This window comes from Gallus gallus, unplaced genomic scaffold (assembly GCF_016699485.2).
Source record: "Gallus gallus isolate bGalGal1 unplaced genomic scaffold, bGalGal1.mat.broiler.GRCg7b scaffold_61, whole genome shotgun sequence".
NCBI classification, from domain to species: domain Eukaryota; kingdom Metazoa; phylum Chordata; class Aves; order Galliformes; family Phasianidae; genus Gallus; species Gallus gallus.
In genome coordinates this window covers 1-17,165 of record NW_024096013.1, presented here as the reverse complement: position 1 = coordinate 17,165, position 17,165 = coordinate 1, and the positions used below count along the sequence as shown (strand labels likewise).

Below are 17,165 nucleotides of genomic sequence, written 5' to 3'. Positions count from 1 at the left end.
CCCTCCCCTCCCCCATTACCGCTCTCTCAGCCCCCCTCTCATTACTCAGCCGCCCCTCAGCCACCGATTTTAAGACCCGCGGTTAATTAATGAGCCGTCCGCGCCCGCTAATGAGCGGCCGGCTCCAAAAAGGCACCGCTGGGATTCGAACCCAGGATCTCCTGTTTACTAGACAGGCGCTTTAACCAACTAAGCCACGGCGCCGCTGCGCGCTGCGCTGCCCGCCCGCCGCCGCATCCCTGAGCGCCGCGCATGCGCAGTGCGGAAACGGGGACCGGAATGGGAATGGGGGGCAATGGGGGAATATGGGGGGAGAAGTACTGGGGGGGGAATGGGGAAATATGGGGGGGATGGGGAAAATGGGGGGGATGGGGAGATGGGGGGGATGGGGAAATATGGGGAGGGTGGGGAAATATGGGGGAGGATGGGGGAAATGAGGCAGATTGGGGGGAAATGGGAAAGAAGGGGGAAAGGGGGCAATGGGGGAACGCTGCTGTTGCCATGGCAACCACCGCTGTAGCGACGGTGCTGCGGTTGCCCGGCAACCGTTGTCATGGCGACGGGGAGGGGGCGCCGCCTCCCCCACTGTATTGAATGGGGGGGGGGGGGGGGCACTGGGGGTGGTCAGTGGGGCACGATGGGGTCAGTGGGGTGTCGTGGGGGGCACTGCGGGGGGCGTGGGGGGCACTGGGAGACGGTGGTGCACAATGGGGGGGCACTCTGGGGGGCACTGGGATATAGTGGGGGGGGTACTGGGATATACTGGGGGGCACTGAGGGAGAACGGGGAGGTGTGGGGGGGCAGTGGGGGGCACGTTTGGGGGCGTCCCCTTTCCCCTTCCAGCCGGGGGGGGGGCGGGGCCGGAGCCGGGCGGGGGGACCACCCCAAGGACGAATCGAGGGGAGGGGGAGGGGATGAGGAGGGGGGGACCCTCTGCGGTAGGAGACCCCCCCCACACTGTCACGTGATCCCGAGGTGACGTCACCTGGCGGGGGGGTGGAGGGAGGGGAAGTGGGGAGGGCTCCTCTGCCGCAGGGGTGAATCATCGGGGGGGGGGGGGGGGGGGGGGGAGGGGATGGCCCTATGGAGGGCCCTATAGAACCCGCCCCCAATGTCTCTACAGAACGCTCCCGGACCCTATAGAACCCCTCTGGTCTCTATAGAATCCCCCCCCTTGGTAGCCCTATGGAGACCCACAGGTCCCTGCAGAAAGCCCCAGACCCTACAGAGCCCTCCTCGACCCTATAGGAGCCTTCTTAGCCCCCATGGAACCCCCTCAGATCCAACAGATCTCTCTCCATGGCCCTATAGAGCCCTTCAGACCCCTATGGACCTCCCCCCATGGCACTATAGGGTCTCTGGACCCCACAGCACCCCACTGATCCCTATGGAGTCTCACAGGTCCCCGTAGAGCCCCTCAGATCCCAATAAGGCCTCCCCAGGTCCTATACCCCTTTGCCATATAACCTCCATCCCCCCTTACCCCACATACCCAATCCCTATAATACCCCTTACAGCCCACGTACCCCATATATCCTTCCCTACACACCGTGTACCCTTTGTAACTCTCTGCCCTACAAACCCCCCGGTCCCTCTACCTCTCTTCTCTCTAGACCCCATACCTCCTGGACCCACACATCCCTCATCCCAATACCCCCCAGGTCCTATATATTCCTGCCCTATACCCTCTACCCCACAAGCCTTATACCCCTACTTACTCCTACACCCCCCCCACACACTCCCCAGTCCCTATATACCCTATACCCCCTGCCCTACACCCCTCACCCTATACCCCCCCATCCCCCTTCCCTATACCTCCTGCCCCACACACCTTATATCCCCTATACCCCCCAGTCCCACACCCCCCACCCGCAGGAAGCTGCGCTGCTCTGAGTCATCACCCCCAGCGCGGGGGGGGGGGGGGCCTATAGAGGCAGCTGCAATGGTGAGTCACCGGCGGGGGCACGCCCCCCCCCGCAGCGGCTATGGCACCTGTAGGGACCCCCATAGGCACCCCAACCCTATAGGGATCTATAGGGACACGCTGAGCCCCACAGACACTTCAAAACCTATAGGGACGCGGAGCCCTCTCTCCCCCATAGCCACCCCAGGACCTATAGGGACCCACAGCAATGCGGGGACTCCCCATAGACACACGGGTGTTTATGGGGACTTACAGTTGCACCAGGACGCCCATATGGGCCCACGGGAACTTATAGGTGCAGAGCAACCCCCCCCCCGCCCCCATTTACTCTCAGAACACCTATAGGAACGGGTTGGGGGTGGGGGACTGCACGCATCACACTTATAGGGTCTTACAGCAGCACTGTGACCCCCAAACGCACCCCAATCCTATGGGGACCCACAGCCCTATAGACATATGGGCACCTGTAGGACCTTATGGGGCCACAGGGATCCCCCAAAGGTGTGCCAATACTTACAGATGTGTGTACACATGTGTATACATGTGTGCGCACGCGTGTATATGCAGCCACACACGTGTGTACATACAGACACACACGTGAGTCCGGCCCTACACGTGTGGGTACCTCCGTGTGCCATCCGTGTTCACATCGGTACCACGTGTGTGCGTGCCGCGTGTGCACACATAAACACCACGCATGTACACGTATGTACGACCCCCATACACGTATGGGCCGTGTGTACACGCGTGTGTTATGGGTGTGCGTGTAGATACCACATATACGTACAGCGTGTGGGCCCGTGTGTGTGTGCGGAGCGCTCAGTTCCTGGGTGTGGATGGGGGGGCTGTAGGGGTGTGAGTGGGGGTCTATAGGGGTGTATGGGGGCTCGATAGGGATGGGGGGGGTTCTGTAGGGGTATGTATGGGGGTCTATATGGGTGTGTATGGTGGGGTCTATAGGGGTGTATGGGGGGTCTATAGGGGTGTGGGGGGGTTTTATAGGAGTGTGTATGGGGAGGGACTATAGGGGTGTGTATGGGGGTCTATAGGGGTGTGGGGAGGGACTATGGGGGAAATCACGTATGGGGAGGGGGTGTATAGGGTGCGTATATGAGAGTCTGTGTAGGGCCATGTGTGTGTCTGGGGGGTGATGTATGGGGCTGTGTGTTTGTAGGGCCTTGTGGAGGGCTCTGTTGGGCCGCACACAGGGCTACGTATAGGGTTGTGTGTATAGGTCTGTCCTTGTAGGGCTGTGCCCTATAGGGCCGCGGATGGGGCTGTGCCTACGGAGCTCCACGTATAGGGCCGCTCTCAGGGGGTCCCCGCGTGTGTTTGACCGCCCCCCCTCTCCCTCCCCCCTTCCCCATTCATCCCCCGCGCGCGTTCATTCATCCATTCATGCATTCACCCCTCCCGTCCGCGCGCATGCGCCCCTCCCTCCCCCCCCCCCCCCCGGATTTTTTTTATGAATGGGCGCATTGACGTCAATGGAGCCCCACGTGGGGCCGCGCGCGGGTATAAAAGGGGGCGGAGCCGCCGAGCGCTGTCCGCGGTGCTGAACCGGAGCCGCTGCCGCTGGGAACGGAACCGGGGATCCATTGGGAGGCTCTGCCGGTACCGGGACTGGCACTGGGACCGCTCATAGAGAGCAACCGGGAGCCGGTGAGGACCCCGCGCTGGGACTGGGAGCAGAACGGCGCACGGATCGGTACCGGGGACTGACTGGAATTAACCGGGAGCCACCGGGAGCGGAACTCAGCGCCGGAGCCCCCCCTGCAGAGATTGGGGAGGCAGCGGGGGGCGCCCCGAGATCGTCGTGAGCCCCCCCACCCCGAGCGGGTAAATGCCATCCTGAGCCGTGTTATCCTATGGAGGAAACGGAGGGGTGGGTGTGATGGGGAGGGGAGGTTGGGGGGGGCGGGATTTGGAGGGGTAGGAGGGGGATTTGAGGGGATCCCGAGGGGGTCTATGGGGGACCCGGGGGGTTTGGGGAGGGATTTGGGGGCTCCGGGGAGGGCTTGGGGAGAATTTGAGGGGCTTTTGTGGGGGGATTGGAGGAGATTTGGGCGATCGTGGGGGGGGGTCCCGCGGCTCAGCGCTGGGCGTGGCAGCTGCGGCAGGCGGGGGGGGGGGGAGTGGGGGGGGCGCGGGTGGGCGGGGGTGTGCTCCGTGTGCGCGCGGGGGTGCCGCGAATCGGACGTGCTGCAGGGCTGTGCTCCGTGCGTGGGTGTGCTCCGTGCGTGGGTGTGCTCCGTGCGCTGTGCACGTATGTAGAAGCGCCGCGTGTGTGCGTGGATGGGCACGGATGTGCCACGGATGGGGCTCACACTGAGTGTGCTGTGTGCACGGGGCTGCGTGGGCTCCGTGCTGCATGGCTGCGTCACGCGTGGACACGTGTGTGCTGTGTGTGTGCTGTGTGTGTGCTGTGTGTGTGCTGTGTGTGTGCTGTGTGTGTGCCATGTACTGCGTGTGCTGTGTGCAATAGGTGTGGCTGTGCTCTTCACGGGTGGGCTGCATACGTGCACGTATGTGCTATGCGTGTGCTACGTGTGTGCTATGCGTGTGCTATGTATGTGCTATGTGTGTGCTGTGTGTGTGCTGTATGAATGGGCCCCTAAAGGGAGGAGGGACTCCTAGCGTTGAGGGGTCCTTATGGGGGGGATTTGGGGGACACACACAGTACATGGGGGTCCCACAACAGTGGGGACAATTGGAGGACCCTATGGGGGACCCTACGAGGGGATTTAGGGGACACGGTGTGTGTGGAGGGGATTAGAGGACCCTATTGAGGGATTCATAGCACTGGGGACCCGGAACATGGGAGGTACTCGGGGGACCCTATGGGGGGATTTAGGAGACCCCAATGGGAGGGTTTAGGGGGCGCTATGGGGAGATTTAGGGGGGCCTGCAGGGGAGAACCCCAAAACACTGGGACAACTGGGGGACTCCGTGGGAGATCCTTGAGGGGATTCAGGGGGGATTGAGGGGACCTTTACGGGGGTCCCCCTGACCCCTCTGCCCCCCCCCCCCCCCCCCAGGCACGATGCCCCCCCCCGACCGCCCTCTCCGCAGCGCCGCTCTCCTCCTCTCCATCGCCCTCCTGGCCCAGAGCCGCCCGCAGCCCCCCCCACAAAAAAACCCCCTCATCCGCGAGGGCGGGGGACCCTTGGGAGGACCTGGAGCCCCCCAGCGACGGGGACAACGTGAAGGACGTGGGCGCGAAGCGAAGCCGCGGCGGATCCCCGACGGAAACGTGGAAAGAGTTGGAAGAATTGGGCAAACTCCGCGCGGAGGCCAAGAAAAGGGAACGGGAACGGGAAAGGGAACGGGAGCGGGGCCGGGGCTGGGCGAGCGCGCGGCAGCTGCGGCAGCAGCAGAGCCTGGAGCTGAAGCTGCTGGAGCGGCGCTACCAGGAGCTGATGGAGAGCCGGCGGCAGGCGCAGGCGGCCAGGAAAGCGGCCGCCGAGGAGGAGCGGCTGGCGGATATGGCCTCAGATCTCCTCCTGCGGTACCTCCTGCACGGCCCCGGAGCGGAGGGGAAGCGGTCGGAGGAGGAGGAGGAGGAGGAGGAGGAGGAGGAGGAAGTCGGGGAGAGGGAGAGGAAGGGGGCGTGGGGGGGGGAGGGGGTACGCGGCGGGGAGGGGCTTCCCTGAGGAGAAGGGGTTTCCGATGGGGAAGGCGTCAATGGGCAACGGACTGTCAATGGGCAACGGGTTATCGATGGGCAAAGGTTTATCAATGGGCGACGGGTTATCAATGGCGGGGAAGGAATTCCCCATGGAGAAGGAGTTTTCAATGGGGAAGGGGTCCTCGGTGAGTAAGAAATTCTCAGCGGGCAACGGGTTGTCCATGGCCAAGGAATCGTCCATTGATAAGGAACTGTCAACGGGAAAGGAATTCCCACGGGGTAACGGCGCCTTATCAATGGGGAAAGGGTTCCCTACGGTCAACGAGATCCCGATGGACAGTTGGGCCGCAATGGACAATGAGGTCTTAGTGGGGAAGAAGATCCCAACGGGGAAGAAGATCCCAACAGCCACCACGAGGTTCCCGATGGCCAACCAGATCCCGATGATGGCCAACCAGATCCCAATGATGGCCAACCAGATCCCAATGATGGCCAACCAGATCCCGATGATGGCCAACCAGATCCCTGTGGACGAAGGCCCCGTGGATGAAGGCCCCATGGCCAACCAAATCCCCGGGGACGATGAGGCGGCGCCCACCCACGGCCGCAGCCCCACCCACAGCCGCTTCCCTTCGGGTGCCAACCACCCGCCGCTCCTCGGCCCCCCTGTGGCCGCCCGCGCCCCGCCCCCCGCCGCCCCCGACCCCCTCCCGTTGGCCCAAGCCCTGGCAGCGGCGCTGCCGGCGGCTCCCGATGACGACGACGGCGACGCCGGGTTGGACCCCGGGACCATCGATCAGCTGATCGAGCTGTCGAGCCGCCTGCACCTCCCTGCCGACGACGTGGTGGACATCATCCACGACGTGGAGCAGAAGCGCCAGGAGGAGGCGGCGGCAGCGGCGGCGCTGCCCAATGACATCATCGATGATGACGTCACCGAGGAGGAGGAGGAAGAGGAGGAGGAGGAGGAGGGGGGGGAGGAGGGGGGGGATGAAGCCGTGCCCCCGCCGCCCCTCCCCGCCCCCAGGCCCAGGACGTTCCGGACCCCGGCGGCACAGTGGGAGGGGAGGAGGTGGTGAGGGGTCCCGGCCCCCATCCCACCCCACAGCCCCACTGCTCCCAGTCCCCCACTCCCAATCCCAGTCCCCCAATCCCAATCCCAGTCCCCCAATCCCAATCCCCCAATCCCAGTCCCGTTCTCCCAATCCCAATCCCGGTCCTCCAATCCCAGTCCTCCCAATCCCTCAATCCCACTCCCAATCCCACCCCCCCCCTCCCCACACACAGACGCCCCCTCGTTAATTTTGCTAACAAATAAAGGCAACTATTTTAGTACGAGTTAGGCTCGTTAGTGGGCCCCGGGCTAATTAACTCCCCTTGCGTTAATTAACCGCCGTTGTCCTAATTGCTCCCCCTACCCACGGCTCAATGCGTTAAAGACCAGCATGAATTCTGACCGCGTGTTAATTATAACTGTTACGTTGATTACGACCTCCCCATGCTAATTAAGATCCCCTGGGATTAATCACATCCCCCCATATATCCCCATGTTAATTGTCCCCCCGTATGCCAACTATGCGTTACTTATTTCTCTCACTTGTTAATTAACTCCTTTGTACTAATCACCTCCCGATTACCCCACATGCTAATTGCCCCCACGCAAATCAACCCTTATGCTAATTACCTCCCACTAATTACGCCCACACTAACGACTGCCCCATAATCAATCACCCACAGCTCTCCGCTCTCATCCATTTATTGGGGGGCCCCACGCCCCCCCGTGGTCCCTTTAAATTGAGGTCCCATGGGGCACCCCCTCCCCCCCCTCCCACCTGTGGGGGTCTGGGGGTGCCACCCCCAAACGTCATTTTGGGGGTGGGGTCTGGTGGGGGGGGGGGCACTACGCCAAGCCCATCTCCTCCAGAACGCTGCGGGGGGACTCATCCTCCTGGGGGGGGGGGGAGGGCAAAAATCAGGGGGGGGTCTGCAATTAATGGGGGTCCCTCATTATAGAAGGAGCCCAAATTAAAGCAAGGACCCCTAAAATATCAAGGGGGGGGGGGGGATGGGTTGTAAAATATGGGGGGGTCTGAAAGGCGGGGGGGTGCAGAAGGGTGTAAGACCCCCACAGAGGGTCCATGGGGGGATACTGGGGGGGGGGGGGGGGGGGTCCCCATGCTCCTTATGGGGCACCAAAGGGTTCCAGAGCTCCCTATGGGGTTTTGGGGCCACTGTCCCCCCCGTAGGGGGGGGGTGGGGGTCGGGCTGGGGGGGTCCCCACCTCCTGCAGCAGGTCTGCCTGCTCGATGGCCTTCAGCACGCTCTTCTTGGAGGTGTCCTGGATCTCCCCCCCCATCACGAACTCATCCAGGATGAAATAGGCCTTCTCGAAGTTGAAGATGATGTCCAACTCACACACCTGGGGGGGCGGGGGGGGACAGAAATACGGGGTGGGGGTTTTGGGGAGGGGGGGCATGAAATACAGGGTGGGGGGGGTATCTGGAGGGGTCTGAAGTGGGACTGAGGGAATCCTTGGGATGGAAGGGGATCCCAAAACGGGACGAGGGGGAATAAGAATGGGGCTGGAGGAGGTCTGGGGGCTCAAAATGGAGTTGGGGGGGGGCTGAGCCCATCGTACCCCTCCTCCCCCCCCTCAATGGGGCAGCCCCACACGTACGCTCCCGAAGTATTTGTCCAGCAGCTCCACGTAGCGGTGGATGAGCTCCAGGGTCAGCAGCTCATTGTCAGCCCCCTCGATGGCGCAGCAGAAGTACAGGCTGGCGTACCTGGGGGGGGGGATTGGGGGCAATAAAGGGGCGTGGCCAATGGGGGGCGTGGTCAATCGGAGGGGGCGTGGTCAGGGAGTTTGGGTGTGGCCAATGCGAAGGGGGCGTGGTCACAGCGATGGGGTGGGGCGATGGGAAGGGGCGTGGTCACGGAGCTGTGGGTGGGGCCAATGGGAGGGGCGTTGCCATGGAGTTGGGGGCGGGGCCGGTCTGAGGGGGCGTGGCCACAGTATAAGGGCAGGGCCAATGGGATGGGTGTGGTCACGCAGCTGGGGCTGGGTCAATGGGGGCGTGGTCACGGACTAGGGGCGGGGCTAATAAAAGGGGCGTGGCCACAGAGTTGGCGTTAACGGGAAGGGGGCGTGGTCACGGAGCTGGGGCGGGGCCAATGGAAGGGCGTGGGAAGAGTCGGGGCGTGGTAACCACGAAGGGGCGTGGCCGCGAAACTGTGGGCGGGGCTGCCATGTCACGGGGGGCGTGGCCACGTGGATCGGGGGCGGAGCATCGCAGAGATGAATGAATCCGACGGGGCCGAATGGAGTGCGGCGCAACCACGGGGCCGAGCGGCGCAGGGACCCCACCGGGCACAACCAGCGGGGTCGGATGGACCCCCCCGTGCCTCCCCCCCACCCCCGCCACGGCCGCTCTGCGCCCCACCTCTTATAGACCACCTTCAGCTCTCCCCACTCCAGGAAGCTGCACATCTTGGGTTTCCGGGCCAGCACCGCCTGCATCAGCTCCCGCGCCGCCTTCCGCTTGTCGCGCTCCGCCCCGGCCCGGTACCATTGCTGCAGGCGCAGCTTCCCCTGCCGGCTGAACAGCAGCACGAAGCGCAGCTGCGGGGCAGAAGCGCGGGGAGATGCGGGCCCGGGGTCGGAGGTCGGCGCCCTCCCCGTCACGTGACCCCGCCCACGTGACCCCGCCCGTCGCGTGACTCCGCCCCGCTCGCAGCCCGCCCGTCCCCGCCGCTCACCATGGCGCCGCCGCTGCTTCCGCTGCCAGCCCCGCTTCCGGTCTGCGCCCCCGTCCACTTCCGGTGAACGCGGGGCGTCACTTCCGGCCGGGGGCGGGGCCGGCACTGATTGGCCCGCGCGGGGAAGGGCGCGTTGCCATGGGGACGGCCGCGCGCGGCCTAGGCGAGGCCCGAATCCGCGCGCGAGGCCCAAAATCTCACGGATTCACCCCAAAACGCTCAGCCGAATCTGCGCCCCCCCCCCCCTACCCCCCCCAGAAAAAAAACAACCAGAAATGAGTTCACCCCAAAACTCTCAGAGGCTCCAAAACTTCGTGTATTCGCCCCAAAAGCGGCCCGGGTTCGGCCCAGGTCACAGCCGGACCACGTAGGAGTCGCTGTGGGTCAGATGGCGAACCCAGCGCTGGGGGGGGCCCGGGGGGGCGCCGGGGGGGGCGGAGAGGCGCAGCCAACGCAGCCGCAGCCCCGAAACCGTCAGCGCCGGGAGCTCAAAGGTGAGCGCTGCGGGGCCCAGGCCCAGCGGGGGGGTGGGGGGCAGCTGCACCTGCAGGGGAAAGCGGGGGTGATGGGGGGGGACACCGGGGGGGCATTGGGGGTCACAGTGGGGTCACACACAGTGGGGTCGCATTGGGGTCATGCACCCCCTGAGGTCACACTGGGATCATATTGGGGTCACACTGGGGTCATACACACCTCCAGGGATCACATTGGGGTCATATGGGGGTCACAGACACCCTTTAGGGTCATATTGGGGTCACACACACTCTCTGGGGTCATATTGGGGTCACACACACCCCAGGGGTCATAGTGGGGGTCACAGTGGGGTCATACACACCCCCAGGGGTCACACTGGGGTCATATTGGGGTCACACATACCCCAGGGGTCATAGTGGGGATCACAGAGGGGTCACATGGGGGTCACACACACCCCCTGGGGTCATATTGGGGTCACACATTCCCTGGGCTCACATTGGGGTCACATTGGGGTCATACACCCCCAGGGGTAACACTAGGGGTCTCCTCACCCTGAACACGGCCCCCAGCTGCGCCCCCCCCTGGCACCGTGGGATGGCCCAGCGCAGACTCCGTCCCCCCCCCTGCAGCTCTGCTGTCTGTTCGGGGCTGCTCAGCTCCTGCGCCAGGCTGGGGGGGGGGGGGGGGGGGAGACGGTCAGCCCCCCCCCCAACCCCCCAAAATGGGACCCCTCCACCAGACCCCCCTAACATCCCACCCCAAAATATCCCCCCACATCAATAGGCCCCCCCCCTAAGAATGAAAGGGACCCAAAAAATGGGAGCTTCCCCCCCCCCCCCCCCCAAAATGGGGTCCTCCCGGACCCCCCTCCCCCCCCATCAATAGGAGCCCTCCACAAACAGGACTTTGAACCCTCCCCCATGAATAAGATCTCACACCCCCAAAAACTGCCCCCCTCCCCCATCAATGGGACCCCCCCTCTAACACCACCTCCAAACAAACCCCAAAAATAGGACTCCCCCCCCAAAATCCTCACACCAATGAGACCCCCACCCCCAGAATTACCCCCTCCTCTCAATGGGACTCCCCCAGAGCCCCCCCAAATGCCCCCCCCCCCCCCACCTGCTCGCCTCCCGGGGCAGCGGCAGCTGCAGGACGACGTTGATGGCGTGGCTGGGGGGGAGAGGGCACAATGTGGGGTCACCCCTTCAGAGTCACCCCCACGGTGTCGTCCCCCCCTCCCCCATCACCCACTTTTTGGGGGGCAGATCACAGCGCAGCTTCAGGTGAATGCGGAGCCTGTGGAGACAGTGGGGGGGGGTCACCCCAAGTGGGGGCAGTGGGGGGGGTGGACATGACATTAGAGGGATACATTGGGGATACTGGGGGGACACACTGGGGGGCCACATTGGGGGGGGGGGCATGGAGAACATATTGGAGACACGGTGGGGGACATTGGGGGGGGATATTGGGGGGGGGGGGGGTCCACATTGTCACCTCCCTGCCGGCTCCCACTCCACGCTGGGCAGCAGGCGGAAGGGCAGCGGCACAGCAACGTCCTCAGCCAGCTGGTAGCGCATCAGCGTCACCTGGGGGGGGGGGGGACGAGGGGGGGCACAGCCATGGGGGTCTCTGCGTCACCCTCCCCCCCCCCCAGACCCCCTCCCCCGGCCCCCCTATACCTCCCCCGGGCCCGGTGTGACTCGCAGGACGCGCTCCTGCTCAAACTCCTCCAGATCCACGGAGCTGTGGAAGGCGACAGCAGCCAGGGGGAGGCGGCCATAGCCTGGGGGTGGGGGGGGGGGTCAGAGGGCACCGGGGGGGGGGGTTGGATAGGGGGGAGGGGGGGCGAGGGGGGCTGGGGGTCCCCATTGCCCCCCGCTGTCTCACCGCACTGCTCCTCCGTGCCCACGCTCAGCTCCTCCGTCAGCCCCATGCGCAGCTCTGGGGGGGGGGGGGGGGGGACACCTTGCGGTCACCCACCGGCCCCTCACTGCCCCCCCATCGCCCCTATGGACCCCCCGCCATCCCTCCATTACCCCCGTTACCCCCCGCCGTCCTCCCCGTGCCCCCCACTGCCCCCCGCCATCCCCCCGTTGCCCCCCACCGCCTGCCTCCGTCCCCCCTTTGCCCCCCATTGACGCCCACCATCCCCCCCACTGCCCCCTATTGCCTCCCACTGCCCCCCACTATCCCCCCATTGCCTCCCATTGCCCCCCACTCCCCCCCACTGCCCCCCCCTTCCCCCCCTCACCGCAGGCCCCAGGCACAAAGCTCTTCAGCCGGATCTCCCCCTGCACGTCCACCTTCAGGGGCGTCCCCTGCATGGGGTGATGTGGGGCGACGTGGGGTGATGCAACGTGGGGTCACACGACGCCCCCATCCTCGCCCCCACTCACGTTGGCAGCAATGACGACCGTCAGGCGCTCCACGACGTCCACAAAGACCTCCCTGCGACCACCCTGGGGACAGCGGGGTCACCGGGGGGTCACTATGGGGTCACCATGGGGTCGCTGTGGGGGGTGATTGTGGGGTCACCATGGAGTCAGTGTGGGGTCGCTGCAGGGTTGCTGCAGGGTCACTGTGGGGGGTGACTGTGGGGTGACTGGGGGGTCACCAGGGGGTCGCTGAGGGGGGTCACCGTGGGGTCACCAGGGGTGGCTGTGGGGTCACTGTTGGGGGTCACCGTTGGGTCACTGTGGGGTCACCATGGGGTCACCGTGGGGGATCACGTGGGGCCACTGTTGGGGGTCACCGTGGGGTCACCGTGGGGTCACTGTGGGGGGTCATCGTGGGGTCACTGGGGGTCCCCACCTGCTCGCCACGAGGGGGCAGCACCGGGCGGTTGGTGACGGAGCCGGGCGCCACTCTGCTCTGCTGCGTCTCAGCGCCGAACTGCAGGGACGGCAGGACGGGGGTTGGGGTCACGGCGGGGTCACGGCGGGGTCGCGGCGGGGTCAGACCCCCTCACCAGCCCCACGGAGCGGAGGTCCAGCAGGCTGAAGGCTTTGGTGGTCTCGGGTTCCCCGTGGGTCGCGCTGCGCAGCACTTCGGTGGCGGTGGTCTGCACGTATCCGAAGTCCTGGGGGGGAAATCCGTGGGGCAGCAGCCCCATAGGGACAGCCCCAGCTCCATAGGGACAGTCCCCGCCCCATAGGGACAGCTCCAGCCCCATACGGGCAGCCCCCGCCCCATAGGGACAGCTCCAGCCCCATCCGGACAGCTCCTGCCCCATAGGGACAGCTCCCTCCCCATAGGGACAGCCCCCGCCCCATAGCGATGTCTTCAGCTTCACGGGATGTTCTCAGCCCCACAGAACACCCCCAACCCTTTGGGACGTCCCCAACACTTTGGGATGTCCCCAGCCCCACAGCGTTGTCCCCAGCCCCAGAGGATCTCTCCAGCCCCATAGCGATGTCCTCAGCCTCACGGGATGCCCCCAGACCCACAGAAAACCCCCAACCCCTTGGGTTGTCCCCAGCCCCATAAGGGTCTCCCCAGCCCCACACTCATCTCCCCAGCCCCATAAGGATCTCCCCAGCCCCATAAGGGTCTCCCCAGCCCCCCAGGGGTCTCCCCAGCCCCACGGCTGCCCCACCACCATCTCTCCCAGCAGTTCCTGCACGAGGGCCACATTCACGCTGACGCTCTTCTCGCTCAGAGTCCCACAGTGCTCCCGCAGCAGCGTCACCAACCTGGCACCGCCGCACCGCGTCACCCCACAGCCCACCCCACCCCACCCCACCGCAGCCCCCACCCCCCACCCCCACATCCCCACATCTCCCCCACACCCTCACAGGGACCCCATAAACCCCCCCATGCCCCCCCTCCTCCCCCATAAGCTCCCCCTTCCCTCCCTTTCTTAAACTTCTCCCTTTGTAAATCCCCCCTTCATAAACCCCCCCTTCTCTCCCCTCCCATAAACCCCCCCTTTCCCCCATTCATAAAACCCCCACTTCCCTCCCCCCCATAAACCTCCCCTTCCCTCCCCATAACCCCCCTTCCCCCCCATAAACCCCCGTTTCCCCCCCTTCATAAAACCTCCTTTCCCCCCATAAGCCCCCCTTCATAAACCCCCTCTTCCCACCCCATAAGCCCCCTCTTCCCCCCCCTTCCCCCATAACCTCCCCTACTCCCCCATAGCCCCCCCCGTCCCGACCTGTTCAGGAACTCCACCAGGACGAACGGCGATGTATCCGCCGTGGTTGTGGCCCCCACGTAGAGCCCCCCGTGCCGCACGTGGACGAAGTGCTGCCCCTCCCGGGCCTGCGCGGAGAACCCGACGTCCCGTAGGTGCCCATAGGGGGACCCCACGGATGTGCCCAACCCCCCCCCTCCCCACCCTGCCCACCCCATGGGGTCCCCCGCCCCCACGTGGCCCTCACCATGAAGACGGGCGCCTGATCCCCGGGCAGGGAGGTGACAGCGCGGTAAAAGGCGTCCGTGACGTCATCGCCGCCATCCCCACGGACTGTTTTGGGGTGGGGGGGGGGTGGGGGTTAAGGAGCCATAACGGAAAGAGGTGGGGGGGACGTGGGGGGGTAGGGGACGTTTCGCAGGATACAGTTCCTGTACACCAGGCGGTCGCCCTTGGAGGACAGGATGAAGAGCTGGGAGATCATCGCGGGAGGCAATTTGCTCAAAATCCGCTTTTTTTACCCCAATTCCCGACCCCACATTTCTGTCGTTGCGGTCCCTTTAAGAAGTCCCGAGTCCTCGCCGGAAGTATTGGAAATCGCACGACGGCTGTTTCCGGAAGAACTGCTATTGGGTAAGGGGGAAAGGGGCGGGGCTAGGGGCCCGCCGCGCGCTGCCATTGGTTGGAGATCCCACGGGGGAGGGCAGAGAGGCGCGGCCCGCGCGCTATTGGCCGGCGGGGGTCACGTGGCGAGAGCATTTCGCGCCAGTTTTGCGGAGCGGCGGGAAACGGAGCGGCGGCGGCGGCGGCGGGAACGGACGGGACCGGAACCGGAAATCGTGAACCGAGCGGCGCTCACAGCGGCGGGCAGCGAGAATGGCGCCGCGTGACTACGAGGGGGAGAAAGGTGGGGGGTAACGGCGATACCGGGGGGCGGTGGGGACCAATGAGGGCGATGCGGGCAGCGCGCGGTAACGGCCGCCCCCCCCCCCCCCCCCCCATCCAGAGAAGGCGAAGCGATTCCTGCGGGATTTCTGTCGCCACGGCGCAGACGGCAAAGAGTTCCCGTACCGACAGCAGCTGGTGGGGAACCCCCCGGACCCCCCCATGCCCCCCAGTTGCCCCCCATGTCCCCCCCATACCTCCCCCAGCCCCCCCATCCTCTCCCAATTACCCCCCACCCCTCCGTGTTCCCTCCATATCCCCCCCAGATCTGCTCCATCTCCCCCTATACCCCCCATAGCCCCCCCCATATCCCCCCTTAATCCCTCTCATTCCACCCCAATTACTCCCTTCATACCCCCTATACCCTATATCCCCCATCCTCCCCAATTACCCCCCATATTCCCCCCACATCCCCCCCAGACAGCCCCATATCCCACCCCAACCCCCCATCCTGCCCCAATTACCCCCCCATATCCCCTCCCCGTACCCCCCCATATCCCCCCACCCCCCCATTTCCCCCCATAGCACTTTTCCCCTTTGCTCACCCCATTCTGCTCTCTCTCCCTCCTTCCCCGCGTTCTCCCCTCTATTTCCGGGCCCCCTTTTGCTGCCCCCCGTTCTCCCCGCAGGCCCTGCTGGCTCACCGGGAGCTCCGTGCCGTGTGGGTGTCGCTGTCGGACGTGGCAGAGGAGGATCCGGCCCTGGCGGAGGCGGTGGTGGAAAACGGGCGCCGTTACCAACAGCTCTTCAGCGACGCCGTGCAGGAACTGCTGCCCGACTTCCGGCAGCGCCCGGTGGGACCACCAACCCCCCCCAAATCCCCCCCCAGGACCCCCCCATCACCACCACCCCCCCACCCCAGGACCCCCCAGTCACCCCCCCACCACTGGACTCCCCATCAGCTCCCCCCCCAGGACTCCCCATCAGCCCCCCTATCCCCCAGACCCCCACCCCTGGACCCCCCCATCAACCCCCCCTGTCCCAGGACCCCCCATCAACCCCTCCTCCCCCCCCACCACCCCTCCCACCTCCCCCAGGACCCCTCACCTCCCCCCCCCCCCCCCCCCTCAACGACCCCGTGTTGCCCCTCAGGTGTCTCAGCGGGACGCCCTGGATGTGTTCATTGAGCACCGTCTGCTGTTGGAGCAGCGCGGCCGTGAGGGGGGGGCTGCACGCCCCCCCCACCAGATGTACCCCCCTGAACTGCTGCGCCGGTTGTGAGTGCCCCCCCCAACCGCCCCCCCCCCCCCCCCCCCCCCGGCTCTCTGTTCCCATTTTGTGCCCCCCCCGGTCGGTCCCTTTCATGGTTCCCTCCCTCCTGTCCCCATAGCGCCCCCACATCGCCCCCATCCCGCATCCACCCCCCTCGGTGTTCCCCCAGATCCCGTCCCTACAGCCCCCCCGGGGACCCCTTTGTGCCCCTTTCTGTTCCCACGACCCCCCAAAGCCCCACATATTCCAAACCCCCCTGTAGACCCCCGCAGACCCCCCAAAAACCTCCTGCAGACTCTCATAAGCCCCATTGACCCCCCATAGACCCCCCCCACGTACCCCCATAGACCCCCCCCAGCCCCTCATAGTCCCCCCTCAGACCCCCATTGACCCCCCCTAGACCCCCCCAGCCCCTCACAGTCCCCCCCAGCCCTCCCACTGATCCCCCATGGACCCCCCTCAGCCCCTCACGCCCCCCCCAGCCCCCCCCGAGTCCCCCAGAAACCTTCCTCAGACCCCCATACCCCCCCCCACAGACCCCTCACACCCCTCCCTCCCGCAGTGAGCTGTACTTCACCCCCCCGGACACCTCGAAGCCCCTCCCCATCCGCGCCGTCCGGGCCGACTGCATCGGGCGGTTGGTGACGGTGCGCGGCGTCGTCACCCGCGTCAGTGACGTCAGACCCAGAATGGCGGTGGCCACGTACAGCTGCGACCAATGCGGGGCCGAGACGTATCAGCCTGTGGGTTGGGGGGGGGGGTTGTGGGGTTGGGGGGGGCTTACGGGGTCGGTTGGGTCGGTGCTGTGGGGTGCTTGGGTTGGTCTTAGTGGGGTCTGTTGGGTTGTTGGGTTGGGGGTGTGGGGTTGGGTTAGTCTCAATGGGGTCGGTTGGGTTGTAGGATTGGGGGTGTGGGGCTGTGGGGTTGAGTTGGTGTTAGTGGGGTCGGTTGGGTTGTAGGATTGGGTTGGGGTTGTTGGGGTTGGTTGGGTTGTGGGGTTGGGTTGAGCTTAGTGGGGTCGGTTGGATTGTAGGATTGGGTTGGGATCAATAGGGGTGTGGGATTGGTTGGGGGTGGAGTGATTG

At 65.4% G+C, this 17,165-nt stretch overlaps 4 protein-coding genes and 1 non-coding gene across 6 annotated transcripts; 2 read left to right on the top strand and 3 right to left on the bottom strand.

Moving 5' to 3' along the window:
* Positions 1 to 130: 130 nt before the first annotated feature.
* Positions 131 to 204, bottom strand: TRNAT-AGU. Its single transcript has one exon. It is a non-coding gene; the product is annotated as a tRNA-Thr (tRNA).
* A 3,265-nt stretch (positions 205 to 3,469) lies between these two features.
* LOC121108910 lies at positions 3,470 to 6,887 on the top strand. 2 transcript variants are annotated; one of them, XM_046906207.1, is made up of 2 exons: positions 3,470 to 3,763; positions 4,963 to 6,887. In XM_046906207.1, exon 2 carries the CDS (start codon positions 5,594 to 5,596, stop codon positions 6,629 to 6,631), a length of 1,038 nt encoding a protein of 345 aa, XP_046762163.1. In that variant the 5' UTR covers positions 3,470 to 3,763; positions 4,963 to 5,593; the 3' UTR covers positions 6,632 to 6,887. The 2 variants fall into 2 exon arrangements, with proteins under 2 accessions (XP_046762163.1, XP_046762162.1); XM_046906206.1 differs by lacking the exon at positions 3,470 to 3,763 and adding an exon at positions 4,094 to 4,190.
* Positions 6,888 to 7,292: 405 nt separating this feature from the next.
* On the bottom strand, positions 7,293 to 9,363 carry LOC107050649 (AP-1 complex subunit sigma-1A-like). The gene is made up of 5 exons (XM_040657204.2): positions 9,312 to 9,363; positions 8,996 to 9,174; positions 8,230 to 8,338; positions 7,834 to 7,971; positions 7,293 to 7,500 (listed from the first exon to the last, which is right to left on the bottom strand). The coding sequence occupies exons 1-5, from the start codon at positions 9,312 to 9,314 to the stop codon at positions 7,453 to 7,455; spliced, it is 477 nt and encodes a 158-aa protein (XP_040513138.1). The 5' UTR covers positions 9,315 to 9,363; the 3' UTR covers positions 7,293 to 7,452.
* A 243-nt stretch (positions 9,364 to 9,606) lies between these two features.
* AP4M1 (adaptor-related protein complex 4, mu 1 subunit) lies at positions 9,607 to 14,506 on the bottom strand. The gene is made up of 15 exons (NM_205141.2): positions 14,350 to 14,506; positions 14,171 to 14,256; positions 13,945 to 14,051; positions 13,384 to 13,480; positions 12,757 to 12,867; positions 12,600 to 12,680; positions 12,185 to 12,247; positions 12,040 to 12,106; positions 11,676 to 11,729; positions 11,468 to 11,571; positions 11,283 to 11,374; positions 11,040 to 11,084; positions 10,908 to 10,958; positions 10,337 to 10,454; positions 9,607 to 9,855 (listed from the first exon to the last, which is right to left on the bottom strand). Exons 1-15 carry the CDS (start codon positions 14,405 to 14,407, stop codon positions 9,664 to 9,666), a joined length of 1,326 nt encoding a protein of 441 aa, NP_990472.2. The 5' UTR covers positions 14,408 to 14,506; the 3' UTR covers positions 9,607 to 9,663.
* Positions 14,507 to 14,762: 256 nt separating this feature from the next.
* Positions 14,763 to 16,848, top strand: LOC121108911 (DNA replication licensing factor MCM7-like; the record flags this gene model as incomplete). The annotated part of the gene is made up of 5 exons (XM_040657207.2): positions 14,763 to 14,830; positions 14,930 to 15,006; positions 15,498 to 15,662; positions 15,961 to 16,085; positions 16,643 to 16,848. Coding segments are annotated over exons 1-5 (604 nt in total), but the record flags the coding sequence as incomplete, so codon positions are not given.
* Between the last annotated feature and the right edge of the window lie 317 nt (positions 16,849 to 17,165).